Genomic DNA, 20,487 nt, shown 5'->3' with positions numbered 1-20,487 from the left:
CCTCCCCTCTTCACCCCCACCCCCCACTACCTCCTTCCTCTCTGGCTGACCAGTGCAATTCTTGGATCTTAAATTTTGCTGATGGTTGACTTTTCTGTCTCCCACACTTTTCCTGCTTCTGTTGTGTTGCTTTTCCAGATCTAGGCCTCAACCTCTTATCTGTCTCCCTTTCCCACTGCCTGCCCTGGCCGGCCCTCCCCCTTCTCTGCATACCTCCATCTTTTGTTCTCAGAGTCTAGGCTGCCCTAGAAGGAGGAGGGTATGTTCTCTAAGGGTCTGTCTCCTTTTCCAGTGTACAGGTGGAACCCCCATAGTCCTGACTCCTAGCCCCTCTTTTCTGCAATCTTACCAAACTTCATTTGTCTTCCCCCAGATGCCATGGCCTTGCACTCCTTTCCCGCTGTAGTTTAAGGGGCAGTAGATAGCAAAAGACAATAATAAAGGGAGCACATGTGTCCTTCTACAAAGACAGGAGCCCCAGATCTAATGTTGTGGGATTTGTCAGTGGGTAGTTGCATTTTGTTATTGTTGCATTCACCACCACTCCACCCCCCTGCAGGGGAGGGACAGGTGGTTGTCAAGAATAAAGGGGCAAAAAATTCGATATGGTCAAGCCACAGGTCCCAGCAGACAAGCCCCCAAACCTCTTGAACATGGAAGACCCCACCACCACCATCCCAGACTGAGCTCCTTGTTTGCCCCACCACTGAGCCTAGCACTTCCCACGGAAGTGAAACAAATGCTGAAAGCAGAGGAATCAAGCCACCCAAAATATGCTTAGAAGGAAAAAGTGTCCCACATCCCGTCCCCTGAGTCCCCCCAAGCCCCCCGCTCTTGGCCTCAACCCCTGCAGATGGCAGCCTCCACCACAGAAAGGCAACTTAGGAGTTTTTTTTTTTTTTTTTTTTTTTAACCCGACTTTTGGCTGTAATTGGATTCAGGCTGAAACAACCACGTCCGCACAGGGAAAGGAGGGCAGAGGGGCGGGGGCGGAGGGAGGCTGTGGGAGAAGGGAGGGACCAGAGAAGAGAGCAAGAGAGGGCTCGCAATCCAGTTCGCCGACTAAGCAGAAGAAAGATCAAAAAACGGGAAAGAGGGGACGAGCAAAAAGGCGCCTTCAAGACCGATCCCCTCATCTCCACGTGGACAGCGCTCTGGGAATCCAAATTCAGTGCCTACGGAAGACAAAGGCACCCCGAGGGAGTGGCGGCGCGACCCCAGGGCTTGGGCCCGGCCGCGGAGCCCGCTTGGCCCGGCTGCCCGGACAGTCGCGGACCATGTCTCCCGCCCCACGACCCGCCTGCAGTCTGCTGCTCCCGGTGCTCACGCTCGCCTCCGCGCTCGCCTCCCTCAGCTCTGCCCAGAGCAGCTTCAGCCCCGAAGTAAGTGAGCTCCTCCGGCCCTGTCCGGAGTCGCGCCCGGGGAGGCGAGCCCGGGGGTCTCCGAGAGAACAGTCCCGGATCGGAGGGGCGAGCGCTCGGGATGCCGGCTCCTCCGGCCTGCAGGTTCCCCCTTCCTTTCCACTTCCTCTCCTTTCCGTCCTCATCTCCAAACTTTCAAGTCCATCGACTTTGCCTCCTCCAACCACCCCCCACCCCACTGCGCGCTGCCGACTTTCTGTCCCGTTCCTTTCCTTGGAAGAGCTTTCCAGCTGAAGCCCACTCCGCACCCCTCCCCAGCTCCCCTGGGCTCTAAGCTCAGTTCTGGAACGGGTCGGGAGCCTGATAAATATCTGGACTCCGCTCAGAGCCCGCGCTGTCCTGGTTTCTTGTCCAGTGCTAGTTTGTTGTTCCTTCAGCTTTCCAGCTCGCAGGCGCTCGGCCGGCCGCGAGGCTCGGGGGATCGCGGCCCGGGCCCCCCACGCTGCGCCCTCCGCCGCCGCCTCCCGGGCGGTCCCGACCCTCTTCGGACACATCGGCTGCCAGGTGCGGTCGGGGGTGGACGGCGGAGCGGCCCCGGCCCCCATCCCACCCCCGCCTCCCCGAGAGGACCCTCTGCGTCCCGGCCCGCAGCCCTGGCGTCGAGGGTCACGGCGCTGGCGCCCTGGCCCGCGTTTCCGGACAAAGCTCTCCTTGTGAGCTGGGGGCTCGACCGGGCCGCCGCCTCCTCGCCCTGCTCCCGCTTCGGCGCCTTTAGTCTTTTTTGGTTAATTGCTTTTTGTGTTAATTGCACGGAGACTTGGGGGCTTTGTACGGGGAGAGGGGTGAGGGCCTGGCCCAGGGCGCCCGCACAGGTCGCTGACTCGGTTGCTCCCCGCTTCTCCTCCCCGAAGCTGGCCCACCGGGCCCGGGAGGAAGCCGCGTGGGAGTTGTCTGAGAAAGTTTTTCCTCTCTCTCTCTTTTATTTTGGGGTGAAGGTGGGAGACGGATTTGATCAGTTTCTTATTTTGGGCCATCCCAACCCACTCAGCTCGGCCAAGGCCTGGGTGCGGTCGGGAGGGGCAGGGAAGGGCCCCTGAGCAGGGGGAGGGGATCTGGACTTGGCTTCCTCCCTCCTGGTCCCGGCGCTGGTCCCACCCCCGGAGGAAACCTCTCCAGAAAGAACACACTCTCTCTGTCCTGAAGGGATCTGAAGCTGACAGAAGTGTGGCCCTCGGAAGGGGGGCGACCAGGGAGAGCGAAAATCTGCCCGGGCTAAGCCTGACTCGGTCCAGGAGGAGGCACCCTGTTTCCAGGCCTGGAGTCTTCATCAGAGGCCTAAAGGGGAGAGCTCCTAACAAAAGGAGCCTGGGCATCTGGGGGGCTTCCCGCTGCCAACTTCGCCAGCCCTGCCTTCCTTCCCTCCCCTGCCCCACTAGGTCCCCTAGAGGAGGGGCCGCAGACTTGGCTGTGTTTTAAGTGGGTCATGGGCAGTCACAGTGCCAGAACCACCGTTTGCTTCTGAGCCATGGAGGGGTGGGAGGCAGAAGGAGGGAGGAGCAGGCCCAGAGGCTGGAATCCAGGGCCTGCAGAAGAGCCAGAGATCCCTCCAGCTCCTCTCCAGGATGCTTAGGCCAGAGAAGTGGGCCCAGGAGTGGAAAGGGGTTCCCTGTCCTTGACTTCCCCCAGGGGAATACCTTGCACCTCTCGATTTTCAAGACAAAGCCAGCCAACTGAGTTCTCTGACCCTACCGAGTTGCTCCCTCTCCGGGCCTGTCGGGAGGGAGGGAGAGAGAGCTGGGGTGGCCCAGGCCTCAGGCGGCCGGCTCCCTTCTAGCACCTCCGGAGTCCTGCACCAGCTCCGGACGGACAGCACTCCTCCCCTTGGCCAGTCTGGCACTTGGCCCTTCCCCCACTCGGCCGCAGACACAAGAGTCCTCTCTTCTGTGGTTCAGACCTCATAGTCTCCTCTGTGGTTCTTGCTTTGCTCAGAGCCTAGGCCTGGGAGGAGGAGAGGAATGGGGGGCACTTCCTTTCCAGGACTTGCGGCTCTCTTGACTCCAGAAAGTCCCTTTCTTGACTAAGTCCCCACCTTTCTCTACTGGATTTGGATAGGGTGGGGGTGGGTGGGTGTGAATATTCAGACCTGTCTGCCTGCTTGAAAGAGGCTTCGCCATGAGGGATTTATCCCAAATCCCAGAGCTCCTGGATGTGGGTTTCCCCCACCTCTCTGCTGCCCTCCCTTCTGTCATCCTGCCCTAGGAGCTTTGCCCCGCTGAGGGTTCGGGGCCTGACCTCCATCTTCCTGCCAGCTCCAACAGCAGTGGGCCATTCCCATCTTTTCTCAAAGTTGAAGCAGCTGCTCCCCTAACAGAGGGCATAAGCCCAGGGGTGTGTCTACCCTACAGGTGAGGCCAGGGGCAGAGGGAGTTTCCTGCATACTTGGGCACAGGGCCACAGCAGGTCTCCTGCAGGCACTAGCTGTGGCATCAGTCAGCACAGGTCAGGGCAGGTTTAGAGCTCCCCAGAGAGCAGCCCGGGATAGGAGCCTTCTGCTCTGCTCCCCAGAGGTTAAACTTTGCTCCCCCTCCCCCACCCCGAGGAGGGGCTCTCAGAGCGGGTGGTGCTGGGGTTGTTCTGGCCAGGCCTGTTGGCTGAGGAAAAGCTGGGTTGTTTACATCTCAATCCCTAACTCCCGTCATCAGCCTTGGGGGATCACTTCCCAGAACCATGTTGCAATTCTTGCCCCTGTGGGCTCAGGTCCCCAGTCAGCTGCTCCTGAATCACCCCCAGCCCCAATGCAAGCGCACTGCTCCATCTCCAAGGCCTGGCCCTCAAGGGGAAGGGCCACTTGCAGAGCCATCCTAATGACCTGGAGTAGGGGATGCACCTCTGCTCCAAGTTCCTATCCCAGGAACCTGCAGCCCCCAACCCTGGACTCTTTTAAGAAGGCAAAGCTGGAGCAGGGACTAGAGTTAGGGTTAGAAGGATCTCCCCATCGAGGCTCTAAGCATGTTAATGTTCCATGTATAACTTGACTCATTTAGTTTTTTCAACCTTAAGAAAACACTCTATTGGTCTTACAATAAACTGACTTTTTCCTCAACAGGGTTTTGCAGTGTGTGTACCTTTCAATCAAACACCGAAAATGTAACGTTATGTTAAGGCAATATGCCACCCTTTATATTATGAACAATTCAAATCATACCTGAAATAAACAACAGTCACCAAAGTACTAAATAAAATATTAACCGTAATGCTAACCACCACCTCAATCTCCCACTCTCTCTTTTGAGAACCTTAAATGGGATGTTAGGTCCCAAGTCCTCGATCTCATTCTGCCTGGGTAGAGACAGTGGCAGGATCCTGGCTCTTTGTCTAGTCACATCCCCACCACCTCCAAAGACCCCAGCTTCCTCTTATCAACAGTCAGCCTGAGCCCTAGTTTCTTTTCTGCCCTCCTTCCAAAAAGATCTCAGAGCTGTGTATATCCTGGAGGCATGCCTGTCCCAGGAGAACCTCGTGCCAGGCCTCAAAGTGGAGCCCCCTCAGCCTCTCCCTTCTCCATCTACTATGGGACATACCCCAGCCTCAGCTGTATTTACAAGAACACTGACACAGAGGAGGAAAGAGCTGGAAGGGATCTCGACTCTTAGAAGACATCCTAGAACTCAATTAAACCACCAGGGCTCCCATCAGAAGAGTTACAGCCAAAGCGCAGAGCTGTGGCTCCCCTCCCCTCCAAGAGGATCAGCCATACTAGGACCTGGGCCAGAGTTTGGGTCCAGCCTGGGAGTTCTTCCAGACCCACTGCCAGAGCCAGGCTGGGAGCTCACGGCCCTTTCCACGCCAAGCCAAGCGTGTGTTCCAGGTGCCGTGAGGAGGCAGGGGCTCCCTTGGGCCAGGTGGGGATGCTCCAGGCCACACCCCTTTCCCCACAGGCCTGGCTGCAGCAGTATGGCTACCTGCCCCCTGGAGACCTGCGGACCCACACACAGCGCTCACCCCAGTCCCTCTCAGCTGCCATCGCTGCCATGCAGAGGTTCTACGGTCTGCGAGTGACAGGCAAGGCTGATGCAGACACCATGAAGTAAGTGCTAGAACCCAGCAGGAATTCTGCCCAGTTCCCACCCACATGACCCAACACCAGAGAGGCTGCCACGTGAATGCCTGATCCTACCCCCGTACCTCATCCCCACAAGATGATCCTGACCCTCTCCTGTTCACCCGGACCTCAGGATCTTGACTCTTCCCCACACTGACCCTGGGGCCAGACACTGCCCCTCTCCTCTGAAGACCGACATTGTTCTGTCATGTACTCTCCTGACCACAATCCCCACACCCCAACCCACCCCAGGGCCATGAGGCGCCCCCGCTGTGGTGTTCCAGACAAGTTTGGGGCTGAAATCAAGGCCAATGTTCGAAGGAAGCGCTATGCCATCCAGGGACTCAAATGGCAGCATAACGAGATCACTTTCTGGTGAGTCCAACAGGCGAGCGGCCTTTCTCACACGTTACCCTTCCCTACCAGGGATGCTTAGAGACTCAGAGGCCCCCTCCCCTACTCACCCCTGTTCCTGCAAAGCAAACTGGGGAGTAGGGAGGAAAATGGCTCCCATCCTGGAGAGAGGTGCAGTCCCTGGCGGGTATATTCCAGGGCCAGAAGGCCCTCAGTTCTTGGGGCAGAGGCATCGTCAGACAGCAGGATGCGCCGGGTCAGACAAAGATGGCTGGGCGGCTCAGTCAGACCTGGGAGAGTATAGGGAAGGAGAGTTTTGCCCCTAACACGCTCCCATCCTCTCCCCACGTGGCTGGACCTCAGCATCCAGAACTACACCCCCAAGGTGGGCGAGTATGCCACATTCGAGGCCATCCGCAAGGCATTCCGAGTGTGGGAGAGTGCCACGCCTCTGCGCTTCCGAGAGGTACCCTATGCCTACATCCGTGAGGGCCACGAGAAGCAGGCCGACATCATGATCTTCTTTGCTGAGGGCTTCCATGGTGACAGCACGCCTTTCGATGGCGAGGGCGGCTTCCTGGCCCATGCCTACTTCCCAGGCCCCAACATTGGAGGGGACACCCACTTTGACTCTGCCGAGCCCTGGACTGTCCGGAATGAGGATCTGAATGGTGAGCGAGGTAGCCCTGGATCTCTTATCCCTCAGAGAGTCAAGAGTCGTTTGCATGCGGGTTCTCTGGCCTCCTCCCCGTTTTAAACCTCAGACCCCCCCGCAAATCACAGGGCTTGTTGGGAACCACAAAGATCTCCTGGTCTGACTTCCAAGGAAAGCAGGAATCCTGTTTTGACCTATTTACATCTGGTCCCTTCTCTCGCCCAATAATTAACTTCCCAGTCAAAGACTTTGAAGCATCTGCATCAGCCACTTTTCCAGGCAAATGTCACGTCTGGCTCCCGGGAGAAACTGAGGCCCAGATAGGACCTCAGCTTCCCTTAACACAACCCTCGCGGGGACTGGGATCTGGCCAGTCTCTCCTCTATCCAGAAGAGTTGCTGACTGGCTTCGTGCCTCATCTGCCAAATATGAGGCTGGAACTCAGGGTTTGCTCACTTCGGGTGGAAAATTTGGCAGGCAGGCTTCACTGTGAAACTTCTGATGGGGAAGCAGTGAGTCAGGGGAGGGACCCAGGCTGCCATCATAACCAGCCCCGTCCTTCCAGGGAATGACATCTTTCTGGTGGCTGTGCATGAGCTGGGCCATGCCCTGGGCCTTGAGCATTCCAACGATCCCTCGGCCATCATGGCACCCTTTTACCAGTGGATGGACACAGAGAACTTCGTGCTGCCCGATGACGACCGCCGGGGCATCCAGCAACTTTATGGTGACTAATCTATGCCCACATCTGCTCCTTTCTTTCTGCTCCTTGTCTCCTCCAGCTCTCTCTGGCCTGGGCATGTTCCCCTCCCTCATGCCCTACAGTCTTCCCGTCCCCCACCCCCCAACCCCCGCCCCATGACTCCACCTCCATCGCCCCCACTTTTGACCCCCCACTTTCTGTCCTTTCCCAGCTGATTGCTTCAGTCTCCCCCCTCAAGGTGCTTTCTGCCCATGTGTCTGTCCTTTCCTCCTACTCTGCCAAAGTCTGAAGTACCCCTCGTGTTCCAGGGAGTAAGTCAGGATTCCCCACCAAGATGCCCCCTCAACCCAGGACCACCTCCAGGCCTTCCGTCCCTGATAAGCCCAAAAATCCCACCTACGGGCCCAACATCTGTGACGGGAACTTTGACACCGTGGCCATGCTTCGAGGGGAGATGTTTGTCTTCAAGGTAAGAGGAAGATGTGGGCTGGTGTGGGGGACAAAAGGGCTCTATAACCGGGTGGCAGGGTGGGCACAGAAGCAGGAGGACAAACACTGTGAAAGTGAAGTCGCTCAGTCGTGTCCGACTCTTTGCGACCCGACCCCATGAACTGCAGCCTACCAGGCTCCTCCATCCTTGGGGTTTTCCAGGCAAGAATACTGGAGTGGGTTGCCATTTCCTTCTCCAGGAGATCTTCCCAACCCAGGGATTGAACCTGGGTTTCCCGCATTGTAGGCAGACGCTTTACCGTCTGAGCCACCAGGGAAATCAAAATAAAACTGAGGCAGTGGGGGAGCTTTGGGGCCTGAGCTGGAGGACAAAGCTAAAGACTGAATGAACTGCCTCCCAGGAGCGTTGGTTCTGGCGCGTGAGGAAAAACCAGGTGATGGATGGATACCCCATGCCCATCGGCCAATTCTGGCGGGGCCTACCTGCATCCATCAACACTGCCTATGAGAGGAAGGATGGCAAGTTTGTCTTCTTCAAAGGTAACCAGACATTCTGCCATAGTCTTGGGGTGCGGGGCAGGTCTCCCTGGAGGAGCATGTTCCACTTGACTCCTCCAAAGACCCCAGGTGGAATGAGATCCTGCCCTCCCCACCCCACCCCAGGAGATAAGCACTGGGTGTTTGACGAAGCTTCCCTGGAGCCTGGCTACCCCAAGCACATTAAGGAGCTGGGCCGAGGACTGCCTACTGACAGGATTGATGCTGCTCTCTTCTGGATGCCCAACGGAAAGACCTATTTCTTCCGAGGAAACAAGTAAGACCTCAGCCCCTTGACCGCAGGCCTTCCTCGTCACACACCACCACCAGATTCCCTCAGTTCTAGTGGAAGACCTACTTGCCCCCCGAGATGTCTCCCTGAAGAAGGCACTGGCTGAACCTCCGCTGTTGCCTAGCAAGAGGCAGCCTCCACTGGGTGCTGACTGAGTGGGATATGACCCGGTCACCATCATTTTAGACCTGGTCATTTGACGCCTCCTGCCCCCAGCACCATGCCTCCGCCCCAGCTGCCAGGCACTGTCATTAAGGGCTGCTGGTGGCTCCTTGCAGCCTGGGCCCTCCCTTCCACCCCCAGCTTCCGCTGCCTTCAGCTGCAGGCCCTCATTAGTCAAAACCCCTGTCCCCCCACCCTTTGCTCACTGGTGAATTCAGTCCCAGGTCACTCCCCTCGGAGGATGTGCCCAGCGTCAAACCGCTTCCTTTCCCCACCTCTCCCCTAGGTACTACCGTTTCAACGAGGAGCTCAGGATAGTGGAAAGCGAGTACCCCAAAAACATCAAGGTCTGGGAAGGAATCCCTGAGTCTCCCAGAGGGTCGTTCATGGGCAGCGACGAAGGTGAGAGGGGCACGGGAGGTGTGGGTGAAGGGAGGACAGGAACGGGGAGTTAAGGACGAGCAGGACGAAAGACCGAGGGTGTTGGGTGTTAGAAAATGGATGATGCTGAGAACCGGGGAGCCCTTGCCACGTGCTGGGCCCTAGGTGCTTCCTGCGCTTCAGACCCTTCTATCTGCCCCACTCTCAGCCTGGTGCTATAGTCACCTGGCTTCAGAGCTGAGGAGACGGGTGCTCAGAAGGGTCAGGAGAGGAACTCAGCGGGCTCACACACTTAACAGTTTTCTTCCACTCTGCTGCTTCTCTTTGGCTCTTCTCCGGACACCACGTCCACCTCGCGGCTTCCACGCCACCCTCTTGCTGACCCTGCAGTCTTCACTTACTTCTACAAGGGGAACAAATACTGGAAATTCAACAACCAGAAGCTGAAGGTTGAGCCGGGCTACCCCAAGTCAGCCCTGCGGGACTGGATGGGCTGCCCGTCGTCGGGGGGCCAGCCGGACGAGGGGACTGAGGAGGAGACGGAGGTGATCATCATCGAGGTGGACGAGGAAGGCGGCGGGGCGGTGAGCGCGGCCGCGGTGGTGCTCCCCGTGCTGCTGCTGCTGCTGGTGCTGGCCGTGGGCCTCGCCGTCTTCTTCTTCAGACGTCACGGGACCCCCAAGCGACTGCTCTATTGCCAGCGCTCCCTGCTGGACAAGGTCTGACCCCCACGGCCGCCCGCCCACTCCTACCACGAGGACTTTGCCTCTGAAGGCCAGTGGCAGCAGATGGTGGTGGGTGGGCTGCTCCCACCCGTCCCGAGCCCCATCCCCAGCACTCCCCGCCTCCCTTCTTCTCTGTCCCATGACTGGCCTCTCCCACCCTCCACGCTGGCATTGCTTCTTCCCTAGATGGGTCCCCCCCCCCCCCAGGGGACTGAGCAGGGGCCGCCCTCCCAGCCCCTGCCCCTCAGGGGCCCCCATGGCTTGGTGTGTGTTCAGCCCCATCTGAATGTCTGGGCTCTGCACTTGAAGGCAGGACCCTCAGACCTCGCTGGTAAAGGTCACATGGGGTCATCTGCCCCTTTTCCATTCCCTGACATACCTTTAACCTCTGAACTCTGACCTCAGGAGGCTCTGGGCACTTCAGCCCCCAGGTGGACCCAATTGGCAGCCTCCCACCACTCCCTCTGGCTAAAAGAAATCTAATCCTGTTGTGGTGGGAGGAGACCCTGAGTGAGAGCGTGGGTTGCACAGCCACCCTAAGACCTTGGGAGGAAAACTCAGCGAGGGCCAGTCCTTTCCACAAACATCTGCCTCTGCCCCACCGGCCCCTGAGAACTTCCACAGAAGGAGCCTGAGCCATTAGGACTAAACAGGGGCTGCAGAAACCCTCGACAGCCCTACCCTCCCCAACGTTAGCTTTGGATGGGGAAGTCAAGGTTGGAAGAGCTGAGACCAGGGGTGCAGCCACCAGGGTGGGGGCCCAGGAGCCCCGGGCGTGAGCCTGGAGGCCACAGAGAAAGAACCTCGCTTATAATGCAGGCAGCTGGGGTAGGGGCGCAGGGGCAGGGGACGGGGCAGGAGCAAAAGGCGAACCAGGGAGGCGCAGCAGGAGTCGATGGCTGAGCGCCAGGCAGGGACGCCACAGGGTGGGCTGTGGTACCCGGGGGAGGGCACTTTTCATTGGCGCTCTCAGGAAGGGCTTGAGAAAGTCACACCTGCTCCTGTTTGGGTGCCCTGGCTTCAATCAGACAGCATGGAGGGCAAGGCAGGGAGCAGAGAGGGGGCCCGTCGGGGATCGGTGACTCGGGACTTTTATGAGAGCAGCCACCTAGTTACGGCGCTGAGGATCAGCCTGCCTCAGCCATCTTCTGCAAAGGGGCACCGGCCTGGGCGTTTCTGTCAGGTTAGCCCCTCACTTCCCGATGCCCCCCGCCACTCAGCCCTTGCTACAGGTGTCCTGCCCCCACTCCCACCCAGCCCACCCATCTGAAGTCTCCTTCGGCCACCGAGGGTGGTCATGGTACCAGAGACTTGGGAGAGTGAGAGGCCCTGTGGGGGCAGGGAGAGGAAAGGGATGTCAGGGGTTGGGGGGCAGGGGGGTGGGAGAAGTGGGGTGAACGGTGCTGGCAGTTCGGCTAAAGTTGTCTTGTTTGGGGTTTTTGTTTTGTTTAATGTATATTTTTATTATAATTATTATATATGAATTCCCTTCAAATCGTTCCTTTTTGTTAACAAGGGGCATGGGGTGGGGTGGGGGTGGGGGGCAGAGGCATCGGACCCCAGGAACCTGCAGGGCGGGGCTGGGTCATTGCCCTCTAAGGACATTTTTGACCTTGTTCAACCTTTCCACAAAGAATAAACAGTGTTTCACATTCTTTGTGTGGCTGCAGTTTGTGTGCCTGGGATGCGGCTGCAGGGGAATGGAAAGCAGGGGGGCCCTGCAGTGTTTTCCGTGAGGCGGGGTTTTGGTATTTTTCATAAAGGAATATGTTTATTCTCAGTGGACGAAAGGGATGCAGGCGCCATAGCTGGGGGGAGGCGGGCATGCTTTTGGGGGGCAGGGGAGCGGTCCACAGAGGCCAGCTAAAGCTACTGTATCCCAACCTGGCCTCTGAGGCCCAGGACTACAAAGGCAAGAGGAAGTGGCCAAGCTGAGGCTACTCGGAAAATCTTCCTAAATTGCGTTACCCTGTCGTGTGACCCAGCCACAGACCCTCTTTCCTCAGGCCTCGTGCTGGTTGCTGGGGGATCCCCGTGTCACAGTCAGCCTAAGGCTCAGGGGCAGGCCCTTCTCCCCAGCCCTCAGGACCTCAGCCTCTGCCAGGCCCAGGGCTCCCCTGCAGGGGCAGAAGAAAAAGACAGGAAGGGAGAAGGTTGCCCCACAGCCTCACCCCAGTTGCCCAGGAGAGGCAGGATGGTCAGGTAGGAAGGGCAGAACAACGGCAAGGCTTTGTTTCCTCTTTCCCTAGAAACTGATGCCCCAAACGGGGTTCCCAGGCTGTCGACCCACCCTTCCACCAATGCAGCCTGGAGGGAAGAATCAGCTGCTGAGTCAGCTCAGCTGAAAGGGAGCAGTGCTCATTCTTCCCTCCTTCCCTTCCTGCCTCAGCCCGGCCCTCCCCGGGCTCCAGCCCAGGCCCCCTCCACGGCCTGCCTCCAAGAGCCCTGGCCCCACCTAGGCCAGGCGTTCTATCCAGCTGCTATTCAGGGCTGGCGGGTGTGATTGCTTTGGCAGAAGGGGTACCCCACCTTCCTGCCAGCCAGGAACCCTGACCCTACGCCTGGCCTCCTGCGCCTCTCCTGCCAACAGCTGTTTGGCACGGCCTGTGCGTCTCCGTGGAGTTGGATACCACCTCCCTGCCACCCTCACCGGAGGGGATGGGGACCCTGAGAAGTCAGGGGCGTCTGGGGGCAGTGGGGCCCATGCGTGTGGCAAGGAGCTCAAAGATGAGCTCATGGCCCCTTTGTGTTTTTGTGGCTCACATCTGGAGGCAATTACAGATGTTATCCAGAGGGAGTTCTGCAAAACACAGCTGGAGCCAGCGGAGGCGCACGGGGAGGGGGACTGCCAGAGGGAAGAGCGGGGGGAGCCTGGGGCTCCCGTGGCTGGACTGTGGTTTCCCCATCACGAGGAAATTGTTTGGCCCTGATTCTGGAATCACAAGATGCTCTCTGAAGCCAAGGGGATGGAATGGAGGACCAGAGACAAAGGGGGAAGAGGGGGAAGAGGCTTCGCAAGCAGGGAGAATTGCAGGGTGGAGGCCGCAAGTCCCGTGCTTCTGACGTGCCTTGGGTCTGAGGGATCCAGCCCAGTGAGGTGGCTGGGGACCCCACCCGGCCCCAGCTGAGGGAACCATCAGGTCAGGCTTGGTGAGGGGAGACCAGAGGCCCCGTGGCTCCCGAGAGACCTGCAGACACTGCCTTCACTGGCCCTACCCTGCTTTGTCCATTGGGCCTGACCCAGTTTCTATGGTTCCAAGTTCCTTTATTCGAAAGCAGCGCATGTGAGTGAGAGCAGCCAGGAGGGAGCCAAGGGGAATCTGCAAGGAGGTTTGGGCAAAACCCAGGGAAGCGGGCTCTCGGGAGACTGGACTGGGGGCAAACACAGAATGCAGGCTACACTCTGCCCACCACAGCATCCCACATGTTTCCAGGGGGAGCCACGGACACCCTTGGCATCGCCTCCCTCCTGGGGGTTCCTGCCACCATCTGGGCCTATGCCTCCAAGGCTGCCAGCCAGGCGCTGGGTCCCCGGTATGGAATAGAGACGGGAAGCCCTAAGAGGAGCTGAGCTCTCTAGAGGAGCGGGGACTGAGCAGAGTGACCCCCACACACAATCTGGCAGCTGTGTTGCTCCTCCCCCCCACCAGCCCCCATCTCCCCACAATCTGACGGACTTCCCAGTCCTCTCTTTACTCTGTATCCCCACTTCCTCTTCCAGCTAAAGGGAGGTGGTGGGAAACTAATGCCTGCTGAGGTCCTCGCAACGCTCAAGGACACAGGCACTGACATTGCCCCCATTTTACAGATGTGGAAACTGAGGCCCAGATAAGATGTGCTCAAGCTCCCAGCTTGGTAGTCCAAAACCAGGGCCTGTCTGACATTTTTTTCCTATACAAGCAGATTCTAACCATGTCTGTTTGGTGACCCTTCCAGTGTGAACCCCCACGTAGCCGGGCACGGGCATGGCAGATTCTGTCAGCATGGAATCTGTCAGCATATGTGTGCTTGTGTGCTGTGCTATGTCACAGGGGCACAGGGGAGAAGGGCTGTTCCTCAGGAATCTGCTTGGCCAGGAGTCACCTTCCTCCTTAGGGGCAAGAACAGATATTCTGATGGAATGGAAGAGGCATAGCGCTGAGAAGCCAGAGGAACTGAAAGGGGCAAAGGCAGCAGCTAGGGGAGGGACGTGTGTGTGCTAAGTCACTTCAGTCGTGTCTGACTCACTGTGACCCCATGAACTTCAGCCCCCTTCAGTCCACGGGATTCTCTATGTAAGAATACTGGAGCAGGTTGCCATTTCCTGCTCCAGGGGCTCTTTCTGACCCAGAGATAGATCAAACCCACACTTCCCCAAGCTCCTGTGCTGCAGGTGTGGGAGGGATGAGGGTGGTCAAAGTCTGAGGCAGGGGCCTCGGGGGAGGAGGGGGAGGAGGAGGCCTTCAGGGTGGTTCCCATACCCTGAGGCTCCAGGGAAACCCCAGGGGAGGTTGCTCCATTGTTCTGTGCTCCCCATAGCCCCACCAAACCCACCCCCCAAATCTCTGCCTGCCTCCCTCAGACAGTCTTGGGAGACCAGGGAGACCCAGAGGCAGCCTTCTTCGAGGGGGCTGAGCAGCCAGGGCTTGGAAAGGAGGCAGGCCTGACTGGCCAGAAGCCACCTTCCAAATGAGCTCACACACATATTTTCCACCCTGGCCCAGGGCCGTGGCTGGGTGCCTTCCAGGCCAGCCTTCCCCAGCCAGGCCCAGCCCCCTCTGTCCTCCCCGATCCCTCACCAGACCTGGACCCTGCGGTTCCACAACAGGACTGGGCACCCCAGGCCCGGGGCTGTCACCACACCCCAAGGGAGCAGATTTTCTGCCTCCAGACTAAGGCCAGGTCTCCCCAGGTTCCCTCACTCCAATGGGACTTTGTGGCTTAGGCAGGAAAAGACCAGTTTCCTGCTCCCAAAGACTCACACCTGGATAGGGAGGGGCCAGAGGGGAAAGAAGAGGTGACCACACTGTAGTGACTTGAAGGAAGCACTTCCTTAGCCTGATGCAGCTCATTGACTCAGGGACCCGGCCAGGTCTGGAAGCTGCCTCACCATGGATCACTTCCTGCACCCTCACTTGATTTCCCGCTAGGGCCACTTCCCTGCTCTGGGGCAGGATGGGGTCTGGGCAGGGCAAGGCCAGGCTGACCACAAAGCAGGGGAAAGACGGGGGCCTCGGAAGGGCCCAGCAGATTCACACACACGCGGCAGGCTCCAGCTCATTTTGATCCAGCCTGTGGTCAAAGACGTCACCCTGAGCCCAGCTTCCAGAGACATGTAGCACCAGGCCAGCGAGCAAGATCAATGCCTCAAAACACTCTCCTTGGCCACTCTGTGCCTGGCTCTGTGCTGGGAGCGTGGCTGCCCTGACCCAATACCCTGGGTCCCACAGTATCTTCCTGAGGTTCCATGAGTTTGTATATTCAGACACAGACAATTCATCCCATTTTGGATTCCAAGAATACGGGCACTGCGGGTAGATCATACAGCCAGCCATTCCCTTCTCTGTGGAGGAATAACTAAGATTCGTAACACCACTGATCCCATCACAGCCACCAAACAAACATTCTGTTCTCACTTCCTTAGAAAAGAGTAGGATGGTGCTGGGTACACAAGAGCCCCTCTTAATAAAAGTTTGCTGACTTGAATTACCAGTGAGAGCTCTGATGTACATACATAAACAGCTGTAGATACGGACTTCCCTGGTGGTCCCAGGGCTAAGACTACATGCTCCCAGTACAGGGGGCCAAGGTTTGATCCCTGGTCAGTGAACTATATCCTGCATGCCACAACTAAAGACCCCGTGTGCTGAAACGAAGACCCAGCACAGACAAATAAATAAATACTGTATATGTATGGCTGAGTCCCTTTGCCGTGCACTTGAAACTATTACAACATTGTTAACTGGCTATACCCCGATATAAAATGGTGTCCCGGTGCAAACAATCTGCCTGCAATGCAGGAGACCCAGATTTGATCCACGAGTCAGGAAGATCCTCTGGAGAAGGGAATGGCAACCCACTTCAGCATTCTTGCCTGGAGAATTCTATGGACAGAGGAGCCTGATGGGCTATATAGTCCATGGGGTCTCGAAGAGTCGGACAAGACTGAGTAACTAACATGCACATGCAATACAAAATAAGTTTTCAATAAATATATATTTTTTAGAAAACAGCTGTAGTTGTGAATACATAAGTATTCTATACATGTGCAAAAAGTATGTGACACAGTAAATATATAGGTTAAAAAACCATTGAGCTATATACACTTAAGTTTATTACATTTTTAAAAATTTTACTGTATATTTCACTTCAATCTTTATTTTATTTTTTTTTAATTTTTTTTATATTCACCTCAATCTTTAAAAGGTTCAAAAAAGAAAGAAACTGTATTGAGGGAAGAGATTCATAACTCCAGAACAGCTGCTCTGTCCCTATAGACCTCCTCATGTGCCAACCCTACCCACTGCTGGGCTTAGTCACTCAGTCATGTCCGACTCTTTGCAACCCATAGACTGTAGCCCGCCAGGCTCTTCTGTCCAGGTGGATTCTCCAGGCAAGAATACTGGAGTGGGTTGCCATGCCCTCCTCCAGGGGATCTTCCCAGTCCAGGGATTGAACCCAGGTCCTCCTGCATTGCAGGCAGATTTTTTACTATCTGAGCCACCAGGGAAGCCCTAACCCCACAGAGTGCCCTTAATCGGAGGATGATTGGTATTGGGTTGTGTCAGCCCAGCTCTTCTGGAAATACCAATCCTCTAGGCTGCACACTCAGGACAGCCAGCACCAGGACCCTGGAGCACCAGCAGGAAGGTCTCTCTTTCTTTCATCCCTCTAATCTTCATCCCAGGTGTCCTCAGAGTCTCTTCTCCACTCTACTGGCCTGTGCTCCAGAGGTCCTCCCAACTACCTCACGCCTGCACAAAACTGCCCATAAATTCTGGAGGGAGGAAAGCTGGAGAAGGGGACCAGAGGAACGCCCACCCCATCCTCTCAGGCTGGGAGCAGCTCAAACTGCTGGAGACCGGCTGGGCAGGGTTTGCAGGGTGGTAGCGCCCCCTCGTGCTAGGTGTTGGCACTGCAAACCAAGCCCGGAGAACTGAGAGGCGGAGGCAAAGCCTGCCACACTCAGGGCCAAGGATACCGCCGGCCTGTCCCTTCTCCCTTTGCACTTTCCACACTTCCACCCAGGACACCTGTACTTAAACGGGTGGGACTGTGGGCGCAACAGGATGACAAGCCTTAGTCTTCCAGCTGCAGAGAGGGAAAAGTCAAGAGTTTCCGTCGTCTGCCCCTTTATGGGGGTTGGTGAAACAGCCCTGGAATAACTCCAGGAAGGAAGAGGGGAGGGGAGGGGTTGCAGGAGAGGGTGCCTGATAGAGGAAGTGAAAGGGGCACTGGGGTCCTGGCCTCCGAGTTGCCACACTGCCCTCCTGTGGACGCCTCAGGCACTGACCCCTCCAGGATGCCTGGACCCTGGGCTCTTCAGGTCAGCGGCAGGTGGAGCTACACTCCTGGATTTCAGGATGCTAGGACAGAACCACCTCTGGCCAAGGCAAGCGGGCCTCTGCGACTCCTGTATCTTAGAGTGGGACATTTCTGTGCCACTTGTCTGAGGCTTTCAGAGGTCATGCCCAAGCCTTCTAGGGGGGTTCCTGACCTGCACCCATCCTTCCAAAGTCATCCACACTCTGGGACCAGGAGACTCCTTTACTCCCGGTCTTACAATGACAAAAGTCTTAAATTTTGTAGTTCAAAAATGCCTGGAGGTATATTGCGAATATCACTCTATTATTGTCTGTTTATGCTAAAAAATTTTCATTTGTTAAATATAAGCATTTAAAATACACCAAACATTTTCAAAACAATCTTAGTTTTTAAACTTTTTAATATGCCAGAGGCCCTCTAAATGGACATGATTGAGGTTTCTCTCAAACCTCCAAGGGGTGTCCCCAAGCCTGCATCTCATTTTTTCCAAAGCACAAGGAAACTTGCTCCTGACACCATATGGTAGAGTCTTTAACATAGAGGTTTCCCCATCTTGAAAAGCTCTCCTGGATTCTGCCGCGGTCTTGAATGATTTTTCTCATTTTCCCCTTTTCTCTCAAGCCAAAGTTTTCCAAAAGCTGTCTGCATTCTTTCCCCAGTCATTTCTTTCTTTCTTTCTTTAATTTTTTGGCTGTGTGGCATGTGACATCTTAGTGGCTCATGAGATCTTAGTCCCCCGAACCGGGATCTAACCCACACCCCTTGCATTGGAAGCATTGAGTCTTAACCACTGGACCACCAGGGAAGTCCCCCTTGTCCTTGCTTTTTAACCCAACCTCTGCGTCTGCATCCCAACCAGGAATATACTGAAACTTCTCCCTAAAAGGCCCTCATGATGACCCCTTTCTTCTAACCCCAGGCCTATTCTCTGCTTTCCCTTTCTTTGGCCTTGTATCAACATTTAACATGGCTTACTTCAAGAAGCTCCTACGCCCCTGTCTTCTGAGAAGTTCTGCCACCCTACAGTTCATGAAGCACACTGTTGCCAAGGAGTCCTGAAAGCCCAGGACTTGTGTCCCTCTGCCTCAACCCTCCCTGTGCCCTCAGCTTCTGTACCTTGATCAGGGACTGTCTTTATTTGTTCTGTTAATTCCAGTTTCTGCCCTTCAGACTGTACAGAATAAACAAATTCTTGTTCCACACTACAGCTCTTCAAATATTTGTGTGTAGTTTTCATATATACAAACGCTCACTGAAGTTAAGCTTTTATAGGTGAAAAGCCTTCCTCGTCCCATAAACAGCTTTCACACGAAGTGGCTTAGAGACCCCCCCTCACCATTCCTATCACCAATCAGTCTTTAAAAGCATGGCTTCATAGAGAAGTGGTACCACACAGCAGTTAGGACAAGGACTCTGGAGTGACATAATCCTGGTTAGGATCCAACCTTTATGACTTACTGGTCAGGTGACCCTCAGCACGTTATATATCTTCCCTGAGCATCAATTTCCTCATCTTTAAAATGGGGTTAATAACTCAAAGGGTAGTTGAGTGGATTAAAAGACATAACCTATGTGATGCCTACGATTGGCAGTCACGACTCACTCATTTATTCATTCAACAAACATTTATTGAGTATTTGTTTTATGCCAGACATTGCTTTTGGCACTGGGGATTCACCAGTAAATGAATAGGCCCTTACCCCCTGTGGAACTTACTTTTTTTTTTTTTTAAGAATTCTTTCTTTTTAAAACATATTTATTTGGTTGTGTCCAGGATCTTTGTGGTGTCATGAAGGATCTTCCATTTTGGCACATGGAGGATTCTATAGTTGTGGCACGGGCTTAATTGCTTTGTGGCACATGGGATCTTAGCTCCCTGACCAAGGATCAAACCCGTGTCCCCTGCATTGCAAAGCAGATTCTTAACCACTGGACCACCAGGGAAGTCTCCTCTATGGATCTTATATTCTTGTGAGTGAGCAGGGAACAAACATGATAAATGAGTAAAATATACTATGTTAGATAATGATAAGAATTTTCCAAATTTTTAAGTTCTGAATCCTATTTGATAAACAACTGCACCTTTAAATCATTTTTATCTTTTACTATAAGCATCCAAGAGAAACCAGGATGCTTCTTCAACACTTTGCTTAGAAATTTCTTCAGCCAAATATCTAATTTCATTCCTCACAAGTTCTATTAATACCTTTCACCAAACACTAGGACACAGCACAATTCAACCAAGCTCTTTGCCTGTTTATAAAAGATCGTCTTTCCTCCGGTTTCCAACATGTGTTCCTCATCTCCATCTGAGACCCATCAGAACAACCTTTAACATCCATATTTCCACCAACATTCTGTTCACTTAGGTATGCTCTGAGGGATTGAGGCTCTCTCAATAGCTTTTCTTTTCTGAGCTCTCATAATAATCACCTTTAACAGTCCATTTATGGCAATATAGGCTTTCTCTAGCATGCACCTACAGTCTCCCATTCTCTGCCCATCACACAGTTCTAAAGCTGCTTCCACATTCTTATGAACTTGTCACAGCAGCATCCCAGCTTTGTAGTACCAAGTTTTGGTCTTAGGCCACTATAACAAAATACAACCAACGAAGTAGCTTATAAATAACCGAAATTTATTGCTCACAGTTCTGGAGATTGAGAAGACCAAGATCAAGGTGCCAGCATAGTCACCTTCTGGTGAGGGCTGTCTTCCTGGTTCACAGCCAGTGCTTTCTGGACATTCTGTCACAGCCAGGACTTCATCACATGATGGAAAGGGCTAATGATCTCTCTAGAGCCTTTCTTACTAGTTCCACTCTGAGGGCTCCACCTTAGGAACAAAGCATCCCCCAAAGCCCCACCCCTAATACTATCATCTTTCAGTTCAGTTCAGTTCAGTTCAGTCACTCAGTCGTGTCTGACTCTTTGCGACCCCATGGACTGCAGCATGCCAGGCTTCCCTGTCTATCACCAACTTCCGGGCTTTGCTCAAACTCATGTCTATCGAGTTGGTGATGTCATCCAACCATATCATCCTTTGTCATCCCCTTCTCCTCCTTCTTCAATCTTTCCCAGCATCAAGGTCTTTTCCAATGAGTCAATTCTTTGCATCAGGTGGCCAAAGTACTGGAGCTTCAGCTTCAGCATCAGTTCTTCCAATGAATATTTAGGACTGGTTTCCTTTAGGATTGACTGGTTTGATCTCCAAGATGTCCACTATCATCATCGGAGGGTAG

At 55.1% G+C, this 20,487-nt stretch overlaps 1 protein-coding gene across 1 annotated transcript; it reads left to right on the top strand.

Annotated features, from left to right (window-relative positions):
- Nucleotides 1-1,011: 1,011 nt before the first annotated feature.
- Nucleotides 1,012-11,377, top strand: MMP14 (matrix metallopeptidase 14). The gene is made up of 10 exons (XM_043471212.1): nucleotides 1,012-1,382; nucleotides 5,300-5,448; nucleotides 5,716-5,838; nucleotides 6,181-6,488; nucleotides 7,038-7,199; nucleotides 7,484-7,644; nucleotides 8,027-8,165; nucleotides 8,289-8,439; nucleotides 8,903-9,018; nucleotides 9,388-11,377. The coding sequence occupies exons 1-10, from the start codon at nucleotides 1,278-1,280 to the stop codon at nucleotides 9,720-9,722; spliced, it is 1,749 nt and encodes a 582-aa protein (XP_043327147.1). The 5' UTR covers nucleotides 1,012-1,277; the 3' UTR covers nucleotides 9,723-11,377.
- Nucleotides 11,378-20,487: the final 9,110 nt, after the last annotated feature.

This window comes from Cervus canadensis, chromosome 6, assembly GCF_019320065.1.
Source record: "Cervus canadensis isolate Bull #8, Minnesota chromosome 6, ASM1932006v1, whole genome shotgun sequence".
Classification (NCBI taxonomy): Eukaryota; Metazoa; Chordata; class Mammalia; order Artiodactyla; family Cervidae; genus Cervus; species Cervus canadensis.
Note: the sequence above shows the minus strand (reverse complement) of the source record. Positions and strands in the feature narration are given on the sequence as shown.